This window comes from Harmonia axyridis, chromosome 1 (assembly GCF_914767665.1).
Source record: "Harmonia axyridis chromosome 1, icHarAxyr1.1, whole genome shotgun sequence".
Taxonomy (NCBI): Eukaryota; Metazoa; Arthropoda; class Insecta; order Coleoptera; family Coccinellidae; genus Harmonia; species Harmonia axyridis.
This window is the reverse complement of record NC_059501.1, coordinates 34,236,989-34,261,056: the sequence shown is the minus strand read 5'-3', so window position 1 is coordinate 34,261,056 and position 24,068 is coordinate 34,236,989. Positions and strand designations below refer to the sequence as shown.

General features: G+C 33.3%; 2 protein-coding genes and 1 long non-coding RNA gene across 4 annotated transcripts in view; 1 reads left to right on the top strand and 2 right to left on the bottom strand.

Annotated features, from left to right (window-relative positions):
* Positions 1-26: 26 nt before the first annotated feature.
* Positions 27-5,919, bottom strand: LOC123671488. Its single transcript, XM_045605364.1, has 2 exons — positions 5,590-5,919; positions 27-1,052 (listed from the first exon to the last, which is right to left on the bottom strand). The coding sequence occupies exons 1-2, from the start codon at positions 5,726-5,728 to the stop codon at positions 355-357; spliced, it is 837 nt and encodes a 278-aa protein (XP_045461320.1). The 5' UTR covers positions 5,729-5,919; the 3' UTR covers positions 27-354.
* Positions 5,920-9,076: 3,157 nt separating this feature from the next.
* Positions 9,077-23,820, top strand: LOC123671482 (CLIP domain-containing serine protease 2-like). 2 transcript variants are annotated; one of them, XM_045605355.1, is made up of 8 exons: positions 9,077-9,620; positions 9,818-10,046; positions 11,413-11,667; positions 16,868-16,999; positions 18,690-18,798; positions 21,050-21,246; positions 23,079-23,212; positions 23,280-23,820. In XM_045605355.1, the coding sequence occupies exons 2-8, from the start codon at positions 9,986-9,988 to the stop codon at positions 23,565-23,567; spliced, it is 1,176 nt and encodes a 391-aa protein (XP_045461311.1). In that variant the 5' UTR covers positions 9,077-9,620; positions 9,818-9,985; the 3' UTR covers positions 23,568-23,820. The 2 variants fall into 2 exon arrangements, with proteins under 2 accessions (XP_045461311.1, XP_045461310.1); XM_045605354.1 differs by having other exon boundaries at positions 9,077-10,046.
* LOC123671490 overlaps positions 11,143-24,068 on the bottom strand; it is a 41,075-nt gene continuing 28,149 nt past the window's right edge. Inside the window, exon 3 of the long non-coding RNA XR_006746117.1 lies at positions 11,143-11,643. This is a non-coding gene — a long non-coding RNA (uncharacterized LOC123671490). The remainder of the gene's footprint in view (positions 11,644-24,068) is intronic.

Genomic DNA, 24,068 nt, shown 5'->3' with positions numbered 1-24,068 from the left:
TTCAATATCTTATAATATAATAATAATAATAATAATATAGTTTATTGAATCATAAACAATAATCGCAGAGGCTAAGAGCCTGTACGCGATATACAATTGAATACATTCATGTATACATTATTTCTTAAGCCATTACCATTATGAAAATACAATTTAATAGAACAAAAAATTATCCGCTGAACGTCCAAAGAGAACAAAACAAACATATCTAATTTAACTTAAACGTATTTATATTATCCCAAATTTTTACCCAAACCATTTACACTATACCCACACCCAAATCGATATCCTCGAGAGTAGGAACTGTAAATTCCCACATCAGTTTGTAAGCGTCCGCCATAAATTAGTCAATAATTAGAAACATCTACTTCCTCTATGTCTAATCCATTCTTTGATGAGTCTTTTCCTCTTCCCAATGTTCTTCTCATTTCTTAATTCCCTGGGGATTTCCCTGTAGATTCTCGGTGCTAGGTATGAGAAGCATCTCTGACCGATACGTTTTTCAGCTCTGGGTGTAAATATGCAATTCTTATTCCTGGTTTCATACGAACACTCTATTGGCTGCAGATCAATTTTCCCAGAAAAAACAGCACTCAAAATTTGAGTAATATATAGCTGGTGAGGATTCATTACCCCTGACATAGCGTATAATTCGTCTGATGGAAATAAAAGAGGCTTACTATAGATGACACGAAGTAACCATTTCTGAATTATCTCTACTCTTTTCATATGACATTCATATGCACCACCCCAACCTATTATACCACATCTTATCAGAGTTTGACAGAGGGAACTATATATCTCCATCAGCTCTTCTACATTTAGGTACTTTTTAAGATGTCTAAATCTTGGCAAAAGGCATCTGAGTTTTTTGACTAATGTGTCTATATGCTTCTCCCATTTCAAATGCCTTTCTATTGTAATTCCTAAATACTTTATGGCGTCACCTTCAGGTATTGACGTTTCTCTGTTGATATTCAGTGGGCCCATTTGTGGTAATCCAGATTCGTAGGAGGCGAACGGTAAGTATTTAGTCTTTTTTAAGTTGATAGTTGTTATGGTATTGAGATTGTTATTTTTTGTAACACATGTTGTGATAATATTCACATGTAGCAGGAACATTCAGTTTCAAATTAAACGCTGAGATGAAATGTTATCATTTGATTTCCCTCTTCATTTATACGAAATAAATTATTAAAGATTACTTTGTTCTACAAGTTGAAGTAGTAACAGTGGCGACGAGAAAATGAGTGAAGAAAAGAGTTTTGTCGGTCATTTACGTGAATTCGACGTAAAAATTAATGACTGGAGTATCTTCAAACCTCGTTTATTGAATTATTTCACGGCGAACAATATAGAAGATCCCGTGAGAAAACGTGCCATATTATTAAATTTACTATCGGAAGATTCTTACCGATTAATTTTCAATTTGTGCCTACCAACCGCACCGGAAAGAAAAACCTTCGAAGAACTGATAAACTTATTTTCCGATCATTTCGGAACGCAAACTTCGGTTTTTGCCGAAAGAGAAAAATTCTACAGTGCCAAGAAGTTATCAAGTGAAACAGCAAACGACTGGGCAGCTAGACTTCGAAATTTAGCAGCATATTGTGAGTTTGACGAAGAGTTAAACATTGCATTAAGAGATCGGTTCATCGTGGGATATAATAATGGACCTGTGATGGACAGACTTTTTGAAGAAAGGAAACAAATTTCTCTAGCCGAAGCAATTCGAATAGCGTCATCCAAAGAAGCAGCGCGTGGAAAAGAAGCGACGCCATTTTCCTTGAAAGAAGAGCCATTGTTCCATTTCAGAAAAGGCAGCAAGTGCGCAGCCTCAGCGAAGACGTCAACCTCTACGTCACAGGAAAGGATGTCAGCGCAAATGAAATGTCAAGTTTGTGGCAGAAGCAATCATCTGTCATCAAATTGTCAATACCGTGAGTGTTCTTGCCATTTCTGTAATACTAAAGGTCATTTATCTCCTGTTTGTCCGAAAAGACAACAATCAGAGACAAAAAGAATTGTTCATAATCAAAATAAAACGAATCGCAATTTCAAATTTGTCAAACAGAATTCTTTCCAAAATTATCTGGATGATAAGCAAAATTCATTATTTATGATCAAAAATATAGAAAATAAACCATTTTATGTTAATATTTCTATAAATAATAATAATTATGCATTTCAAATAGACACAGGATCAAGTATATCTTGTATAAACAAATTCTTCTATGAAAAATTTTTCTCATCTGAAACTTTAAGAAAATCTGATAAGGAATTATTTGTATACACTGGTCAAAAGATATCACCTATTGGTAGTTTTGTAACGAATGTTGTTTATAATGACATAGAGAAAAATATTACAATTTTTGTAATAGATAAGGGAGGACCACCTATATTAGGTAGGGATTTTCTCTCGAAATTTTCGATTGGATTATCAGATGTATTTCAATTGACTAGCTTGGATGATAATTTTTTGGTGAATGAATTGAAAGAAAAATATTCAGCTGTTTTTTCCCCAGGTTTAGGGACTTTTACTAAAGGTGTAGCAATATTAAAGTTAAAAAACGATACTGTTGTGCCAAAATTTTTCAGGGCCAGACCTTTACCATTCGCTATGAAATCTAAAGTGGAGGATGAACTGAACCGACTTTTAGAGATGGGAGTGATTTCTCCAGTGGAGTACTCAGATTGGGGGACCCCAGTAGTACCTGTTCTAAAACCTGATGGTAGCATAAGGATCTGTGGTGATTTTAAGGTGACGGTAAATCCGCACCTGGAAGTAGATAAGTATCCCTTACCACGCACTGATGATTTATTTGCTAGCTTAGCAGGTGGTGAGGAATATACTAAATTAGATTTATCAAATGCTTTCAACCAAGTTTTGTTAGATGAAAATTCTAAAAAATTTTGTACTATTTCAACTCATATAGGGTTATTTGTATATAATCGATTACCATTTGGAATAGCCTCTTGTCCTAGTAAATTTCAGAAAATTATGACATCCTTACTTAGCGGAATAGAGGGAGTAGTTTTTTTCATTGATGATGTTTTAATTACTGCACGAAATAGAAAAGAACATCTTGAAAAATTGAAACGAGTATTAGACATTTTAAAAGATGCAGGACTTAAAGTTTCCTTAGATAAATGCTGTTTTTTCCAGAAATCAGTGAAATATTTGGGTCACATAATTGACAAAGAAGGGATACATCCTGATCCTGTTAAAATCGAGGCAATCAAAAATGCGCCCATTCCTCGTAATATTACTCAATTAAAGTCTATAATTTCACTAATTAGTTATTATGGAAAATTTATAAAAAATCAAGCTACTATATTGCATCCACTTTATAATCTGCTAAAAAAAGATGTAAAGTGGAATTGGTCGAAAGAATGTCAAAACGCTTTTAATAAAATAAAAAATGAACTGACGTCTGATAAGTTACTGGTACATTTTCAAGATGACAAGCCGATAAAACTTACTGTAGATGCCTCAAATTATGGTATTGCGGCTATTATAAGTCATGTTTTCGAAAATAAAACTGAACGACCTATTGCATACGCCTCTAGAACATTGAATAAAAGTGAAATTAACTATTCACAAATAGAAAAGGAAGGTCTTGCTATTATTTTTGGTCTCGATAAATTCAATCAATATCTTTATAACCGACCGTTTATTCTTGTTACTGATCACAAGCCATTATTAGCAATTTTTAATCCGTCAAAAGCAATTCCACAATTTTCGGCAAATCGACTCAGAAGATGGGCAGTGATTTTGTCAAATTACACCTACAAAATAGAGTATGTAAGATCCGAAAATAACGTCGCAGATTGTTTGAGCAGATTACCTCTTCCGGATAATTTTGAATATACACAAGAAATTTCTTATATTGATATTAATTATTGTAATTATTTCGAAAAATGTGAAATGCAAATAAATTTCGAAGATGTGAAGAGAGCTACAGAAAATGATAAAGATCTCAGAAAAATATTATTATTTGTAAAAAAAGGTCGTTGGCCTTCGTCTTGTAACGATATCGAAGGTTACCAAGCTTTTCTGAAGAAACGCTTTGAACTAAGTGTTGAGTCTGAATGTATTTTATGGAATAATCGCTTAGTGATCCCTAGTATTTTACAAAATTCAATATTAAATAGGTTACATGAGACACATTTGGGAATAGCGAAGATGAAGAGTATCGCTAGGTCTTATTTTTGGTGGCCAAACATAGATCTGGATATTATAAATTTTCTAAATAATTGTGAAGCTTGTAAAATTAACAGTGATAGGCCCAACAAACATAAATTAGATACTTGGAAATGGCCCGATAAAGCTTGGGAACGCATTCATATCGATTTTTGCGGACCGTTTTTGGGAAAATTTTTTTTGGTAATTGTGGATGCTCATTCCAAATGGATCGAAGTTTTTATAATGTCCAAAATCACAGCATCAGAAACTATTAGAACCTTACGCTATACTTTCGCTCGTTTTGGATTACCAAAAATATTAGTGTGTGACAATGGTCCACAATTCGATTGCCATGAGTTTAAACAATTTTTATACAAAAATCGTATAAATTTGATATTTACACCTCCATACCATCCGCAATCCAACGGAGAAGCAGAGTCATCAGTTAAAATTATAAAGAAAGCTTTATTGAAAAATTTGCATGAAAATGTTGGTAAAGATTTGGATTTGGTTCTCTGTAATTTCTTATTTGACTATAGAAATTCTGCACACAGTACTACTGGCGTCAACCCTTCTGAACTACTTTTTAGGCATAAGGTCAATGACCGGTTCAGTTTGTTAATTCCTCCTATTTCGAATAATTTGAAAGAAAATGTCTCAAATTCTCAGTACAAACAAAAAATGTATTTTTCTGGAAAAAATTTTACAAAATTTACTGAGGAGGATGAAGTACTGGTATTGAATTATAAAAACAATAAGAGATACTGGATACAAGGTATTGTTAAGGATAAAATTGGTAAAAATATGTATATAGTTTTCATACCTAAGTTAAATTTGTATTGGAGGAGACATGTAAATCAAATAAAACATTTTAACTGGAAAAAGTCCATGCCAGAAAATTTAGGTAATATTGTAAATAGTAAAAATTCAGTTTTGAATGGAAATGTAAATATTGAAAATTCAGAAGTTGAGAGAAATGTAAATAGAAATTGGCTAGGACAAACTGAAAATTTAGAATTAAGTGAACATGTAAATAATTATTCAGAGAATTGTGTAGATTTAGACTTAAGAAGTAATGATGTACATAGTAATTCAGGAAATAGTTCAGCAAGTGTAAATAAAACTCCTGAACAGAGACCCAAACGGAATGTTAAACCCATTGAACGTTTTGGCTATTGACTATTTTTGATTTTGTATTAAAAATTCTTTAGGGGGAGAAATGTTATGGTATTGAGATTGTTATTTTTTGTAACACATGTTGTGATAATATTCACATGTAGCAGGAACATTCAGTTTCAAATTAAACGCTGAGATGAAATGTTATCATTTGATTTCCCTCTTCATTTATACGAAATAAATTATTAAAGATTACTTTGTTCTACAAGTTGAAGTAGTAACAATAGTCAGTTTATTGGATTCGAGCCATTGTTTTATCTTTGAAATATCCTCCTCGGCTTTAGATTTTAAATTCGGCCATGTCTCATCCTCGTATAGTATAGCAGTGTCGTCTGCGAAGCTAATGACCTCACCCTTCTTTTTCATCAACAGTAAGCTGTTCACGTATATTGTGAACAGAATCGGTCCTAGCACTGTCCCTTGGGGTATTCCATATTCTAAAAATCTTTTTTTGCTTTTATGGTTGTCGATCTGTACAAATTGAGGCCTGTCTGTCAAATAATTTTTCAACAAATCCCATGCTCTTCCCCGGAATCCATATCGATAGAGTTTGTCTAGAAGCTTTTCATGTGAAATTGTGTCGAAAGCCTTTTCTAGGTCTATGAAAACACACAAACCCGTTTTCCCACTGTCCAACCAACTGTATACTCTCTCGACTAGTCTTCTAATTGCGTCCTCTGTAGACTTTCCTTCCCTAAAGCCATACTGATTTTCTTTTTCTCTAGGAATTTCACGATACGAGTCTTCAGTATTTTCTCCAATATTTTGGCCACGTTAGATATGAGGCAAATAGGTCTATAGTTGGATATAATGTTTCCTTCTCCCGATTTATGTATTGGTCTGATGATTCCTACTTTGAATTGTCTGGGAAATCTTCCAGATTCAAAGCATTTATTCACCAATATCATAATGGGTTCCGCTATTTCTTCCTTGATGTTCTTGAGGAGTTCTACTTTAATGCCGTCATCGCCTGGCGCTCCACCATTCTTCAGATTCTGGATCATTTCCTTTACTTCATTTGAACATGTTGGAAACAGAAAACATGTCTCATCACAGTACACCTCTCTTTCATTCATTTCCAGTGTATGGGGTATGGTTTCAGCTAGATTTTTTCCTATCTCATTGAAGTATTTTCCGAATTCTTCCACAATCTCCTCCTTCTTCACTTTTTCCTGTCCTTCAATATTAAAGATAGAATTTATCCTTGTCTCAGGCTTAGACTTACCACAGAGGTCATCCACGTATGACCAAAGAGTCTTAGTTTTTGAAGTATTCCTCTTGATGTTTTTACTCATATATTGTCTCTTAGCGTTTCTAATAAGTTTCTGTAAGGTATTCCGGTATTTTGTGTACTGCTGTCTCAATTCAACGTTACCTTGATTTTTCATCATTTCCTTGTTTAAGCTGTTCTTTCTATTGACCGATTTGAGCAATCCAGGGGTAATCCACTCACTTTTTCCTGATTTTTTATAACTGATTCTGATCCTTGTTGTGTTCCTCTGTGTGTGCTGGTTCAATAACTCAATGAATAACTCTGCAATGGAATCTACTTCTTTTTCCTCCATCAATCCCTGCCAATCAATCATTCCCAAGTCATCCTTCAGTTTTTTGTAATTGATATAATATTTATACTGTTGTATACGCTTTTCCTGAGGTGTGTCCACTTTATCGAGACAAAGAAGTATTGTGTAGTGGTCAGTAACATCTGTGCCGACGATAAACGATTTGGCCTGATTTGGATGGGGCTTTCGGCATTTAAGAAAGAAGTGGTCGACGCAACTACGTCCAGAAGGTCTTGTTATATCATTGATGTAAGATTCATATCCAAATGAACTTAGTATGTTCCTGTATTCGTCGATATCTTCATGGTTTGATAGAAGGTTTATGTTTATGTCTCCTACTATGACATGATAATCACTCGAGTTCTCATTGGCAACGTAGTCACTCAAGTGTCTATTGAAAATTTTTACGCAACTCTTCGGTGAGCGATATATGCCAGTTATTTTAACATTTTTGTTTTCTAGAGTTATGGCAATTTCTAGAGCTTTACTTTGCCCTATAGGTACTATCCGTACGTTGTACTCCAAATTATTCCGAATATAGATAACGACACCATCATTTTTGTTGAAAGTCCCACCACTGTACACACATGAGTATCCACAAATATCATAGAATCTCAAATCCGATATAATAAATGTTTCCGTCAAAACAATAACATCAAATCCCTCATTGTACTCTCTCAACAATAATTGAAATTCATCAAAATTCTTTTCGATGCTTCTAATATTATCATGAATAATTTTAAATTTTGATCCCACATTGTGAACTTTCAGATTCCCTACACAAGACACATATTCAGCCCTATATAATTCCCCTTCAAAGTCCCTCAAAAATGGATCCATAACATCAACAAAATTACAGTTTTTTATATATATATACAAACATACAATATTCAAAGTAGAAATAGAAACAAAAACAATTACAAATTCAATTGGAGGTTGTCTGCACAGAAGCTTCAGCCTCCTTTCTTTTGCTTGATATCGGTAAGTTTGGTGTTCTTTCCTTTCTTTACGCTTCCCGAAGATTGTGATCTCGTCCTTCCCAATTCTTCCCAATCTTTTGCTTTGCTAAGCACTTGATTGATGGATGCTATTTCTTTGTTCACTCTCAAATCCTCTTCTACGTGTTCTGTTAGCATTTGTTTGTATCGGGTTACTGGAGCTGGACTATTGGGCGCACTTGATGACCAATTTGTATCTACGGCAGATTGGGATCTAGATTCTTCGTCTTCGTTTTGAGCAGAGGAGGACTGCGTATCTACTCTAGATTTTCCTCTTAGTTGATCAACTGAGTACTTCTTGCCATTGATAAACAAGCTTCCCGCTCGTATATATGCCTTATAATCTTTTTCTTTCGCTAATGACAAATGCTGTCTTAAGAGCTTGTTATTTTCTCTATCCTGTTCACAAAGGTCCTGGTTGATGAAGATTTGTGTGCCCCTCAATTTATGTCTGCTACCGATGACTAGATTTTTTGTTAGGAAGGATACAAACTCTATTTTTATCAGAGGTTTGCCCTTTCCTAATCTATAAATATCATTGATATCTTTAACATCTATGTTGATCCCAAGGAGGGCATTCAGCTGCTCGAGCGCAGAATGTACTAAATTTGAATCCTCCACCTTCAATCCTGAGATTATTATGTTGTTCTTCAAAGTTTTCCGTTTAATCAATATCAACTCGCTCCCTACTCTGGATAACCTCTTCTCACACGATTCTATCTGTGCCTTCGTATTGGATCTCAATAAAAAAATCTCTTCTTTTACCTTCGATAATTCCTCTCTCAGAATACTCGTCTGTTTAGCGAATTCACATTTTATTAATTTGGTTATTTCCTCGCTGATGGACATTCTATTGTAGAGAAGAACCTATCGTGTATGGAACGCTTTATCCGTCCAGTTGATAGTGTCGGCAGATGTGGGTTAGTTAATATGATAATCAATGTGATGTTTAATCTCAACAGAGACAAAAAACAATTTCGATATCAGTACAGTTAATTTATCGTACTCACTTCAATCAATTTTCGACAAAATCTAGTCTAGCAAGAAAAACCTCACGGTTTCACTTCCAATGCTCTTGTGGTCACCTCTGTATAAAAATTGCAATTTATTTCGAATTTTCAATCGGAGAAAGTATAAAGTATAAAGGCTTCCATACAATCTTATACAGCATAGTTTTGCTTTTTTCATACATATCATATCCTTTTCTGATGAAAACAATCCAAAATTATAATCAAACTTGGAAAACGTAGAAATAATTGACGAAAAATAAAGTAAGGTCGGAAATCATTCAAAAATCACAAGAACTCAAATATCTCGGAAAATGTTGATTTTCGGATATAAATAAATATGTTTCTTATGACAGCAAATGAGTCATACTAACATGTCCTCCAAGGTTCACATCTAATTTGAAAACACCCTTTTAATGTTTTAGTTCTATTTCTGGAGTATAATTTACCATTGAAATACTTAACACAAAACATAGTCAATTTTGGGATAATTGTATAATATAATAAAGTACATATTATGCATTTTAACTTAATTTTTTTTTCAATGAAGTTGCCCTCAACACAAATAATTGTAGATAACAGCTAACAATAGGTATGTTGTATTATTTGGTGTTCGTTTCGAGGCCTTAAATGCGAATAATTTTGAAATCAGCATGCAAGAGGAGCTGCAGGTTAAGGCTATAAGAATTCGGTAAGCCCTAATTTCGATAGCATTTTCAAGATTATACCAGAAAAACTTCGCCAATTGGCGGGTCAAATTGAATATCATTTAATATCACGCTGGAGAATGATAACAGCTTTTTCTTATCTTTCATGAAACTTTCCCCACTTTTCACTTAGTTTCAAGATCATGTTTATTTTTAACGACACTGATAATTTCGTTTCAAGTTTCAGGAACAATTATGGAAGAAGTTTTCTTTCGAAACAATTATTATGATCTCAAGGCAGTCGAGAAGTCAAGATGCTCTGAGAATATTGGAATAATGCAAACTGACTTAAATTAATCTACTTGTCGAAGAAAAAGTTTTTTAGTGGCAGTTATATTTTAACATAAACATGTTTTGTTTTCATTTGTGTTTACTTTTTCAGATTGTTTGTTATAACGCGGTTGAAGCCGGTAAGTAAAATATTGAATTGGGCAGTATATATATTCATTTCCAGTAGTTCTATCAATTCGTTTCGAATTATGTGTTTATTCTATTTAAAAAATTACTTGCGATAAAAAGTTTTTCAATTCGTTAAATTTGGAGAATTACATATAAAAACATTTCTTTTATTGTTAACAATCAATATTTTTGGTATAGAAATTCTAGATTCTTTTATAGGTAGTAATTGATCTTTATCATGCAAATGAAACAGTTAACATTTTCGGTCTGAACAACTTTTCTCGTCATCTTTCATAATTTCCTGATTTTGCCTTATCTCAACGTGGACAGCTTGTCGCGGTTTGTCACGGGACTACTATAAACTTTTACTTTAATGTAACAAACAATCGAATCGATTGTTTCAAGTTATCTCTCCGAGATATTACCGAATTCAGTTCGTGGCTGACTAAATTATGAATTTGTAGCCAATTTCGAGTTAGCACATCTTTCGAAAAAAATAATAATCTCTGGATCTGGAATTTCAAATTTTGTTCTGTAAGAGCAAATTATACTCCAAATTGAACAAGCAGTTCGATATTGCTTCATTCATTCCTTCAAAAAAACCGCGGTATACTTTTCTCTCCGAAATAATTGAGATGTGACCGAATTGCACGCCACTGGTGTTCCCCCAAAATCGAAAATATCTTCATATAATGGCCCTCAGGGAGTAGAGTAGGCATGCAAAATTTCGTTTGAGTCCAAGCTTTTTTATGGAAGCTATTGCATAAAAATTAGTTTTTCTTGTGAACTTCAACACCCTGTATCTCTCTTAGGGATCGTGATAGAGGCATATAATATACATTTTTCCGAATCAGGACAACGAGGAGAATATCCCATTAAATTTTTAACGATTAAAACTGATACACCCTGTATATCAGTGCAATATATTCGACGACGTTGTCCAATGCCCAGATTACATTGTTTGGGATCTTCCTACCGTCCTGTTTGTAAGTTTCGATCGCTTTTAACTTTCCGTATTCCCTCCATCCAATTCTTTATTGGTCTTCCTCTTCAACTTCTCACACTGATAGAAGTATTTATTTGATATTATCGAAAATGCATTACCTATATTTAATAAATCATTTATTGGCCATATGGACAAAAAAATATTCGTTTCATGGAAGTAAAGAATTCATTTGAAATCCCACCAATAATCATAATTTATTATTACACCTCATTTATTAACTTAATCAATTACCCCCAGTACCCCCCTATTTCTACGCCCTTGAGGTGTGGAGATTTGTATTATTTCATGTAATAATGAATTTCCTTCTAGTTAGAACAGAAGCTATCAAAAACTTGACTTAGGTTATTTCAGTTTTATTTTCTTGCTTCCAGATCCTCCATGCAGAACGCCAAATAACGAGATAGGAAAATGTATCATAATAGAGAAATGTACCGCTTTATACTTCATTCTACAGAAAAGACCACTTTCTTCAGCCGATGCTAATTTTCTCAGACAGTCTCAGTGTGGATTTGTTGGTTTAGTTCCTATGGTTTGTTGTCCTCCAACGACTTCATCACTACCTACGTTACCAGCGTCAACAAGCAATCCTTTTACTAGTATTCCTGTAAATACAGAAGAATCAAATGGTGAGAAATCAAAACCAAACTATCTAATAGAAATTGATGCTACATATGTTGAAATATGTAGAAATAAGAGGAACGGAAATCATCTTGTAATTGATGCATTTGTTTTGATGCCAACATTCATCACTCCTTGTCTGACGGGACCCTATACAGGGCCGTCGCTAGCCAAACTGCCGCCCTAGACAGAGACCCATTTTGCCTCCAGAAGCTTACTCTGCAGAGTGCTAAAAATTAATTATGTATAATCGAGGACCTACCGATTACATTGCGTTTTTTTTATTTATTTTATTAATTAAACAACCGGATGATGCGAATGAACGATTATTTTAAATTTGAATAGATATTACAGATATTTTTTTTTTATGTTTGAGGTTCAAAAGTCGGAAATTTATCATGCCGTGAAACAGTTGAAAAACAAGAGATCATGCGGACTTGATCAGGTTCCTATGAGTGTTATCAAACACTGTTTAGAGTTTATAATGGATCCACTATGCCATATTATGAATCTTTCTTTTCAGTCTGGAATATTTCCGGATGATCTTAAAGTAGCTGTAGTGAAGCCTCCCTTCAAAAAAGGTGCAAGGGATAATTTGGGTAATTATAGGCCCATAAGTCTCTTATCCTCTTTCGCAAAAGTGTTCGAGAAGGTTTTAGCTAATAGATTCGTGAAATTTTTTCGGAAATTTGATGTTTTCGCGGGCTGCCAGCATGGTTTCATGAAGGGAAAGAGTACCGAAACGTCTGTTTTTGAACTCACTTGCAAGATTTTCGAATCACTTGAGAAATGAGAGGTACCCATAGCTATCGTGCTTGACTTGGCCAAAGCTTTTGATAGTGTAAATCATAAACTTTTACTCTACAAGTTGAGTGTTCACGGCATAAGGGACAAACAACTTAAATTAATTGAGAGCTACCTTCAGAACAGAAAACAAAAAGTCGTTGTGTTTGACGGAAAACGTGATCACCTGTCTTCAGAGAGAATTATCGAGTTAGGCTTGCCGCAGGGCAGTATCTTGGGACCATTGCTCTTTGTTATTTTCATCAATGACCTCCCTAACATATTTCTTTCTGATTCCATCAAGTCCTTATTATTTGCGGATGATGCGGACATCATCATCTCGGCTTTGAACATTTTTAGTGGTATAAGAGAATTTAAGGATACTATGGATAGAGTAAATGAATGGTGTATTGAAAATCAGCTTGTGATTAATAATGATAAGACCCAATGTATTATTTTCAAGACTGAAAGAGCAAATCGCTGCTACCCAAAAAGTATAACCTACCGAAATACTGTGGTATCAATCAGTGAATGTGTTAAGTTTCTGGGAGTTCATATAGATAGTTTCATGAAATATCATAACCATGTAGAAGAAGTTAATAAGAAATTAAAATCGGTCATTTTTGCATTAAGGATTCTTAGAGATTAAGTTGATGTTGATGTATTAAAAACGGTTTACTATGCTATGTTTCACTCACAATTAAGTTATGGCATCATTTTTTGGGGAAGCAGTTCTGGAGCTCATCAGATTATGAGAACGCAAAAATCGGCCTTGAGAGTAATATTTCGTCTAGGTTTCAGGGAATCATGTCGTGGTAGGTTCAAGCAAAATAACATTTTGACTATCTATGGATTGTACATTTATAAGATATTGATGTTCATGCATAAACACCAGCATTATTTCTGTAGTCATTTAAATGTTAATAACACTAGAAGAATACATCCATTTAATTTTCCGGTTCATTCTTTGTCTTTAACTGAAAAGGGACCGGCATATATGGGTATTAAACTGTTTAACAGTTTACCAGTGAACATTCAAAGGTTATATGATCATGGGTCCTTCGGGAAGTCTCTTTATTATTTTCTTTTACATATAGAGACATACAACATTGAAGAATTTTATTGTTCAAGTAGGGATAATGTAGTCAATATTTGAAATATTTTTTTGTTTTTCTTTTTTGGATGACCTGTTTTTCTTTCTACTTTGTATATATGGGAAATCAATAAAATATTGTTATTGTTATATTGTTATTGATATTCACGATGCAAAGATGTTTAAGATTAGTAAATTTGATGAAAAACCATTTGTAAAATTTGTTTAAAACAACAAAAATTATTTAATTCGTTCTTCCAGTAGTCAAGATTTCCCAGAAGAAGAAGATAATGCCGCCCTCCATTATTTGCCACCCTTCTAGAGAGGGCCCTGCAGTTTCAGGCTCCTAGTTCAGCTTCGATTTTAGAAACAGCTTAAAAAAATTTTTTTTTGTTTGATATTATTGAGTAAACTAATCGGATGATGCGGATGAACCATTATTTAATTCGAATGCGCCCACGTCCAACTAGATAATTTGATATAAAAAAAGAAGAATATTATAAAATAATGGAATGTGCTATGAAATAATGAAACATATTTCTTAAGAAGGATCAGTGGGAAGGGATGAAATGGAATTGTTTTCTTATATTTTGTATTCCATTCTTAGGAATCAACATTCTGATTAGAGAACTGAAAAAAAAATCCATAACCCCAAGTGGCAATAAAATTCAGCAACAGAAAGCGAACGCCGTCAAGCCTGATGAGTACACAAGTTTTTGTTGCGTCAATAATAATAATTATAATATTTATTGATCCTGTGAGACAATATATGTATAGAACAAGTCAATAACTCGTAAACAGCACTATAAGGGGATCTGGATATTTATGAGTAAAATGTATAATGCGGCACCTTTGATGGATTTTGATGTTAATTAAATTGATCGGTATTCCTTCCTGTTGTTGCTGACTGAATTGAATCTCATTCGGTCTTTTGAATTTCTATACACATGTAATTTTAGTTGATCAAGCTTGAGATGCCGCCCTAGGCAACCGTCTACCCTGCCTACCCCCTAGCAACGGCCTTGACCCTGTAACAGTAGCGTAAAATAATTTGATTCATTTCGAAATTACCAATTGATGCTCAAAAATATTTTACTATATGATTTATTTATGAAAATTCTTTCATGCATCAAAAAGGTCAATGTTTCTCTCAGTTTAATGATTCAGCTTTTGTAAAGTTACGAAAAAGGATTCGTAATGAACCCTTCAACAATCGAATCAGGAATTCTACACGCCTATGGATTCGAGCTAGCCGAAGCTAGCTCGATTGTGATTGGCGACATTAAACTTCCATCTCTCTTGTATTAGTGATCGAGCACAAATGTTTATTTTCCGTTCCTTCTATCTATAGTCCAAGAGGTAATCAGATCAGTGAAAAAATGATGGAGGCAGAGCTGTCTCAAAGACCTGTGTTGAGTACTCGTGAAAGCACTCAGAGCACGATTGTGTAACAGAGCATTATTTTGAATCACTGCTTAGTACGTCATTTTGCGAAAAAGGTTTGTGCTTAGTAATCCCCAAAAGTGCTTTCGAGCACTGCAGGGCTCCAGAGCACTTTTTTGGATTACTATATGTACAAACTAAAAACCTCTTGGAAACTGAACTTGTCGTTACATGGATATCGGATTCGAGTGTTTGGTTTATTTATTTGGTAGAACTATACGTTCACTATAGAAATGTTGAATTGAGAAATCTTAACAACCGAAAATAACATTTTAATTGAGTTCAAATATCTTTTCAATATGATTATTTTTTTCGATAAAATATCATTGTTGATGATATTTATTTTATACTTGTCACATCACTGTAGTGATGTGTTCAGTGACTTAATAAAACACAGTGGCGACAATTCGTTCAAATGATAGACTAATAAACATAGAGGGAGTATAGGTACGCAATTTTCACATGTCCCCAACATGATTAGATTACGTTGTCGGATTGTGATATAATTTCAAATCCACAATTTTACTATATCGTTTAGGATGTATATTATATTGAAAGAAATATATTTATTCAAGTGATTTTCGATTAAATATGCAAATTTGCTTATTTGGAATCCGATATTTCTGCTAATTGTCGAATTATTTTTATTTATTTATTATTTTCCGTACCTATCTACCTGATGAAATCCAAGGTTTGGCAACTTGTGCTCTCCTTTGACAGGGTTAAACGATAAAAACACACGATTCACATCGAAATCGAGAACAAAGAGTTGTGGACCAATAACCTAGCACATTATCACTTTTATCCACTCATACCTAATACATGCCCATTGAATAATACGTAATAATAAATAATATCTCATTTGCTTTTCACATAAGTAGAAATCTTTCATTATAAGATTAAGAAATGGGAGATACCATGGATTCAACAAAATTTCCTCTTTGATTTCATCAATAAAGTTTTTATAGTAATTCGAAAAATAATTTGTAGACTAGAGAATGTTATTTGTAGTTATTTGAGAAAATAATTTGAAAAAATGTTATCTTCTACTTACTCGACGGACATCTTAACTTAAAAAATTTTGAACGCAAAATGCAATTTTCTACTCAAACCTTCAAACGATATTTTGTTTTGTTTATGCCTCGGTTTATAAATAATCTGTATCCCATTTGTTACCTTTCGGTGTATGGGTTTCATTATCCACATTTTCTAACATAACAATAACTTAAGAATGATTCTAATTTGATCCAATAAATTTCTTTCCAATGATTTTATCCCTAATTCACCTCTTATGACCTCATTTCCCTTTCTGTCCATCCTTGTAACCCCCTTCACTCCTCTCAAAAATTTCATTTCTACTGCTTGTAGTTTACTCCTCATTCTCTTCGTTGTGTTCCAAGTTTCACATCCATACGACAGAACGGCTTTGAATATCGACTTAAAAACGGTCATTTTAGTTTTCTCTTCGACTTCAGTTCTTCTTAGGAATTTATTATTAATTGTGTAGTATAATCTGCCGGCTTTTTAATTCTCTCGTTAATCTCCCTTTCTTGACTACCCGTATTTTCTATGTTCACTCCTGAATATCTGAAACATTTCACCTTTTCAACTTCCTCACCCTCAATTTCCAATCTCCAATCATCCTCCCGTTCATCGTTCACTTCCATCACTTTTGTCTTTCTTCTATTTATTTCCATCCCATATTTTCTCAGTACTCCATTCCATATATCCAAATTTCCCTGTATACTCCTCCTTGTTCCCGTCATCAATACGATGTCATCCGCAATGCCTCGGTTCATTACAATATCAAATAACAATTGTTTACCCGAATTTTTTATTTCATAGGATATAATTTGCTCACAGATGAATCAGTCGAATATGATTTACAGAAGGAGCTGTTCCATCCAATTTACTCCCCGATAAATTCACCTGTGGCCGAGCTAACTTTAATAAAATTTTTGGTGGTGAAGTGGCGGAACTAGACGAATTCCCATGGATGGCATTGATAGAATACGAAAAACGTGAGCAGAATATATTGAATAAATATGCAATTATTCATTATGTATCGGGTGTCCCTACTTTTAACAATAATATAATAATAATAATAAATTTCCTTTATAAAAAAAAGAAAAATACATATCAAGAGGCGAAGTTTAGCATAAATACTTTACTCAAACTCTAAAAAAAAACAAAAAAATGTATGACACATTTTCGGGCTCGATTTATGAGAGAATTAATTTGATGGAAACCGCAACCTGCTAAATTCAATTGTATTCAAGCTATAAAAGAAAATTGGAAAATGGTGTGAAATTAAAAATTCTTTACTTCTTTATTATTGGTGCTATCAAAATAAAACAAAAACATCCTACAGGCACTTTTTATTGGAATCCATCAATCAAAATTAGGACCGATCCAAAAACTATGTTACTGTCAATTCACGAAGTTCAAGCTGATTGGAAGGAAATGATTAATTTTCAATTGGACTAACATCACACTTATACCTCTAAATGTTATCGTTTCGTTCTTGATGAAGAGGACGACATATAATTTTGGGAAAATTGTCCCTACTTGTGTAATAGTCATTTTTATTCCAACTGAATTTCGATTTCATCAATTCGAATATTATCTTCACACTAAATTCTCCTGAGGCCCATTTCAACAAATCACGATATGCAGGGTGGCCATTTGAAAACGAAACAGACGAGATTACAGACGAAATAAAGTTTTTCGATAGAAATGCTCGGACAGATCGATTTCTGTTTCGAGGGGGACAACTTAAGATGTAGGTTACGGACGCATAGCGCTTCAACCCTTGCTACTACAACCCTCACCCCCAAATTTTGAATAGGGAAGATGGGGTGAGTGATACCTCAATCTAAAGGTATTTTTATACTGATTTCAGCACAGTAATTGTTTTTTCATTTTATGCATTAGTTCTCGAAATATTCTCAACTAAGTATTTGAAAATGAAGTAGTGTTTTCATGTCACTTGTAGTGTTTTGTGAAAAATCGCCATTTTGAGCTTCAAAACAACCATGACTGTGGCTTCCTTCCTAACTAACTAACGCATGAATATTTCGAGAACTAATGCATAAAATGAAAAAACAATTACTGTGCTGAAATCAGTATAAAAATACCTTTAAATTGAGGTATCACTCACCCCATCTTCCCTATTCAAAAATTGGGGGTGGGGAATGTAGCAGCAAGGGTTGAAGCGCTATGCGTCCGTAACCTACATCTCAAGTTGTCCCCTTCAAAACAGAAATCGACCTGTCCGAGCATTTCTATCGAAAAACTTTATTTCGTCTGTAATCTCGTCTGTTTCGTTTTCAAATGGCCACCCTGTATATCGTTAAATCTGATTAGTGAATTGACAGAACTGATTTTAAAATATATTTATCATTTTGACATAAAGAAATTCTGAATTTGTTTAACATCTAAATTTCGAAGCTATATACCTCAGACATATAAAAAATGCACATCACGCTCTACAACATACAATAATAATAATAATGGAAAGAAAAGAACATTTCCGTCTCGAAGACCTTGGATTGAAAAAATAGGCTTTATATTGGCTCAGCAATTATTCGAAAAATGAATTATTCACGTTGAGTGGATTACAAGCGTTTTTCAAAAATCACCTACAAGTAGGTGCTCTGGAAATAGTACTTAGAGTAACGAAGAACCGTTGATATATTTAACATATTGCAGCTAACCGCCAAAGAGGATTTTATTGTGGTGGAGTTCTAATTACTAAACGATACGTTTTAACTGCTTCCCATTGTCTCAAAGGCAAGGATCTCCCGAAAAATTTGAAGTTGTAAGTTATAGTTACTATAATTCACTCATCAAACATGTTGTAATTTATAAATATATGGGTCTGGAAATTTCCTTAATCTCTGACGGCAGATTGAAAGAAAAATCAGCATTCCATGATGGAATTAGAGATTAGGTATGATTTTTGTTATGAATTAAATTATTAAAGAAATTCAAAATAATCATTGAAATTATTCTTGATTACAATGAATAGATGTTGCGTGTTTCTCTGGAAACGAGGATTTAGGACACTTGTGTAGACATTTCTTTCAAGTAATTTTCATTTTCTAGAGAAATAAACTGAAATTTATATCAAAGTAACATGATTAATCGCATCGAAAGCTTCAATAAAACAATTCTTATTCGATTATTTTATTTTTTCGTGTTGCTTCCTAGTCTACCGAAGGTTTTTGGTCTACGAATTGATTATTCCGGCTCGAATAATGAATATCAGACCTTGATTTTGAGTCTGTCGGTATATGTGTCCGCAAATTCTTGAAACAGGCTCACTTCCACTATTCCAATCTAATTTCAATAGAATTTCTCATGGATACATCTTGCTTGATCATCAAGGCTGCCGCCAGGACCTGCAAACCGGACATTTTGCCGGGGCCCCAAATTGTAGGGTTCAAAGTCAGTTAATAAAACAAGACAGACTTTTTAACACAAAAATGTTTTCTTAATAGTAAAAAAATAAAATTTCCAATAGTCAATTCTTCTTCAAATCAAATAAGCGCTCTCCACTATAGTTATGAAAATACAAATAGGTACTAAAATGTACCTTTACAAACTACGTCATACTTTCAAACACTTCAGGACGTTTTTTGATGATGAAATCGACAAAACTTCCTTTGATGCATTCAACAAGGTTATGTCAAGTTCAAAAATACTATTTCATATAGAATTGAATAAAGCCGACACTAGTTATTTTGTTATGGTCTCTTACCATATCTCATTAATCCAGAGATCAGAAAGATTTGAAAAAGAGCATCTTTGAAATGTTTCTGATCGTATAGGTAATCAAGGATGATGATAAATTGGAACACCAGGTGATCATCATTTGAAATATTAGCAAATTTTAGGGACTGTGGTGAAAAGTTTATTTCGACAATTTTCTTCTGATAGAATGTGGTACGTGAAGTATTTGTTTTTTATATTTCGGTCGTTAGATTAGACGGATGTTGAGGTTTTGTAGTGGTTATGAATATTCCATAAGTTGCGGAAAGAGATAGCTCCCGTTGGAATTTCAAATTACGTGGAATGTTTCAACTTCTCATCTGCTCATCAAAATCATGAGCAATTATTTTATTACAAATATTTTCAACTGTTTTTTCGCCAATTACCGACTTCAGTCACACTAGGTACTCAGTAATGAGGAGTGGGGCAAGAGATAGTGAGACACCTTAAAGTTCAACGATGTATACATTTTTCATTTTAAAAGGTCTTTTCTCGAACATATTGCTCTATAATTTCCTTTAAGATGACAGTTAGTATTTTGTGGCGCCCTTCTGGTCCGACCGTAAACAATATAACTCTTGAAACGGAAAAGTGCAGGGCAGGATCGAATCTAGAATGCCGCTGTTAATTTCATCAACATTCGATCAAAATCGAAATCCTATTTCATCATCCTCAACAAAAACAACGTTAATTGGACTCACCTCCAATTGAGCCGTTCTGCGGTGAAAATATCAAAGCATATATTACAGCACCTTTCAGTGGAGATATCCAGTGTTTCTTTAAGAAAATTTTCCCTGAGGGGCAGGTCAAAGTTCCGAACGTTTTGAAAAAATATCAACTCAAAGAAATTGCTTTGTCGTTCGGCATGTCATTCATTTCATTTTTTAAACATGCGAATTTTTTTAGTGAAGTAGAACGCCATAATTGACTCTATAGGTGTCCCCAATTTTTTACGGGGGGCACTTCCACCTCTGAAACCTACCTGAGAGAAACACTGGATATATCGAGGAGATACAAGTAATGGAAATAAATGAATATAATGAAACCACATTATACTCTATATCTTCAATGAAGGAAAGATAGTGAAAAATGCCCCACAAAAATAATTGATTCCTGTTTGTTTTGAGTTTTTGAAATGTCTAAACATGCGTTATGTCGTGAGGTTCAAAATATTAAATCCTTTGTGATATATAAAGAAATAATTGCAGTGTTTACTGTTTAATATGTTGCTCTGTTTGAATTTAAAACACTAGTTTAATTCGACGTGGATGTCAGGTTTGAATTTTTATATTTTGTAGGGTGAGTGTTCGTTTGGGAGAATATGACACAGAACAAGATAGAGACTGTGTTACTTATGGAAAGACTGAATGTAGTGATCCACCCGTTAATGTGCCTGTTGAAGAAAGGATAGCCCATGAAAAGTATGATCCAATGGATATAAACCAGTACTATGACATTGCTTTATTGAGGCTAATAAGAGATGTACAATATACAGGTAAGCTTCCAATTCTAAAAATGACAAAATTAATAATCTACCAAAAGAAAATTCAAAATAACTGAAACTGTATAAAATGAGTTAAAGGTTGACAAATTGAATAACTAAATTAACATAGGCAGACATAGGTATCGGAATTTTTGTATTTAATAATACAATTTTTCCTCATCAGTGCCTATTGCCTATTGATATATTACCTATTGTGAAGGAATAGATACAAAGCTGTCAATTTTTTATATTTATATTGAATATCCATTATCAAGTAGACTCAATAAAATTTTTTAATACAAGTAAGCAATGATTTTGATTTCTCAGGATTTTTTTATTCAGGCACAATTTCAATTTTCCAAATTCCATATTTGAAGACATAATCATTCTGCAAATAATTTATCTGTAGAGTACGAATCTATTTTTGAGGGAGAATATGAGACAACACAACTATTATTTTCGCTTAATGTCTATTGAAATGCAGTTGAATAAATTTTCACATCATATACAGGGTATTTCAAGTTCGACGGCCTATTAGACGTTTCTGGAGAACGGGGCCGATTTGAAATCTGAAAATTTGGAATATGACATTGTTTATGATGCCCTATTCATCTAAAATATTTGCAAAGTTCCGGCACTTCCGGTTATACAAGAATTAAAAAAAAAAATTTCAAAAAAACATTTTTTTTTTCATTTTATGTCTTAGATATTATCAATATTTCCATTCTCAATTACTCTTTGCTGAAGTTATTGCGTTAGTCCTCATAGTTTTCAAAATATTAAGAAAAACCCGTAAAGAAGAGAGAATTGCCTGAGTCACAATCACCTGAATTATTTTTACTGAGAATATCCTATGCGTATACTCAATTCACTTTTTCAAACTAGAATAATGTAGGAATATCGTGCATATTTTGAACTTGAGAAATATCATCACAGGGTGTTTCAAATATTGTGCCAAAAATTGTGGAAAAAATTTTATCATAACTTTCGATTTTCAAATTAGAACCCTATTTTTTTGTGATTTCGTTGGATTCTACGGTAAAAAATAAGGGTAGTGTGCAAACATGATTATGCTCCCAAATTACATAATTCAAGAGTTATTCGAAATTTTATGAATGTATGTAATACGAGGGTTTATCAGATCTCGAATAAGTTTCGATTGTTCCTATTCCATGTTGTCATTTCTATCCTCTTGAATATATTAATTGAATCTTTATATTCAGGGTATCTCAAGCCGGAATTGAGTAACAGGTTAAGTCACAATAGTAAACAGAAAAATATTTTTCGAAATACCTATATTGCATTTTTTTATTCGAAAGAATGCACAGCCTTTGATAATTTTTGAACGTGTTTTATATTTTTCTGATGAGTATTATGACCCGATTGCAGCTTGACGTCAACTTCTAGGACATTCTGTATATAAGAATGAGAGCCAGATATGTTCGTTCACAATAGCTTGAACAAATTTTCATAAAAAATATGTAAATAAATATTAAATTTCTTATACAATATATTCAATAAATGAATTTTTATCTAAATTCTAATCGACTTTTTCCGAACGAAATTAGAACACTACAATCGATTATTATCTACTCCTATCTACTATCTGAAAGATCTTCATTATAATTATTTTATTTTCAACTGGAAGTTACATTTCTTAGAAAAATGTTATATCCAGTTCTTTCGATTTGGGGAAGAGTATATCTATCTATAAACACATGTTTTTCAGGCAAAAAAAAACTTATTTCAATCGCATGGAACTATATGAATTGCTCAAGTTGCTCCATATGCTGGAATCATCTCTTTATCACAGATATGTTGTAATTTTATGAATTATTTTATAGATTATGTAAGACCAATATGTTTACCAACACTTTCAGAGGAAAGGAAAAGAACTTACAATGGAATGACTTTGACAGTTGCTGGATGGGGACTGACAGAAAATCGATCATCTAGTAGCATCAAACTAAAAGTATTGGTGAGAAAATAATAAACTAATATTTTCTATTCACAACAAATCTTTCTTTGGCATCTCTCCATTCCAGATTCCGGTAATGAAGCTTTCTCAATGCAAAGCGCTTCTAAGTAAAGCGAGAAAAGTGATATCTGATGAACAAATTTGTGCTGGAGGAGAAGAAAATAAAAGTTCTTGCAGAGGCGACAGCGGCGGTCCCTTGATGTCATTAAGTGTGGACGAAATTGGACTCCTCAACTGGTACCTTGCAGGAATAGTATCATACGGCCCTATTCCTTGTGGATTTAAGGATTGGCCATCGGTCTATACGAGGGTATCTAAGTATATGGGATGGATTTTAAAACATATAGAACCTTAATGATATTGAATTATTATGCTTTGATGTTCGTATAATCATTATATTTCAACCGAAAGTATTCCTTCCATTTCATAGTAGAACAAACAAGAACAATTTGATTGTTTAAGCCAACATGTTTTGGTTTTTACTCTGATTAACTTCACCGTTTTCATTAGTGGAACTTAGGTAACCCTGAGAAAATTCAAATGAATATGAACTTGAAATTTTATTGTTTCCGATATTTTCTTTTCTTAAATAAATTCGGTATACTCAAGTTTTCAATCTACTCTTTTCAGTCCCTTTGGTTCATTATTTCAAATATCAAACCTCTAAAAAAATCATTCCAGAAAAAAATTCAATCCATCGATATATTAATAGCTTGAGTTTTGGAATGTGCAAAACCCAAAAAACCGTTTCTATCCAAAGCTATTTCGGAAAGTCAAACAATAAAATTTTCAAACAGAAATTGAGAATAATAGAATCAGGAAGTGTTTTGCCATTTGTACCTACTCAATATAAATC

What these genes read in the sequence shown, in the direction of transcription:
- LOC123671488 (XM_045605364.1), bottom strand. Translation starts at nt 5,728, where the DNA reads ATGAAAAAGAAGGGTGAGGTCATTAGCTTCGCAGACGACACTGCTATA. An exon ending in GCTCGAATCCAATAAACTGA is followed by an intron (nt 1,053 to 5,589) that starts CTATTGTTACTA and finishes ATACCATAACAA; the next exon opens with CTATCAACTTAAAAAAGACT.
- LOC123671482 (XM_045605355.1), top strand. Translation starts at nt 9,986, where the DNA reads ATGTTTTGTTTTCATTTGTGTTTACTTTTTCAGATTGTTTGTTATAAC. An exon ending in AAATACAGAAGAATCAAATG is followed by an intron (nt 11,668 to 16,867) that starts GTGAGAAATCAA and finishes TATGATTTACAG; the next exon opens with AAGGAGCTGTTCCATCCAAT. An exon ending in AAGAGATGTACAATATACAG is followed by an intron (nt 21,247 to 23,078) that starts GTAAGCTTCCAA and finishes ATTATTTTATAG; the next exon opens with ATTATGTAAGACCAATATGT.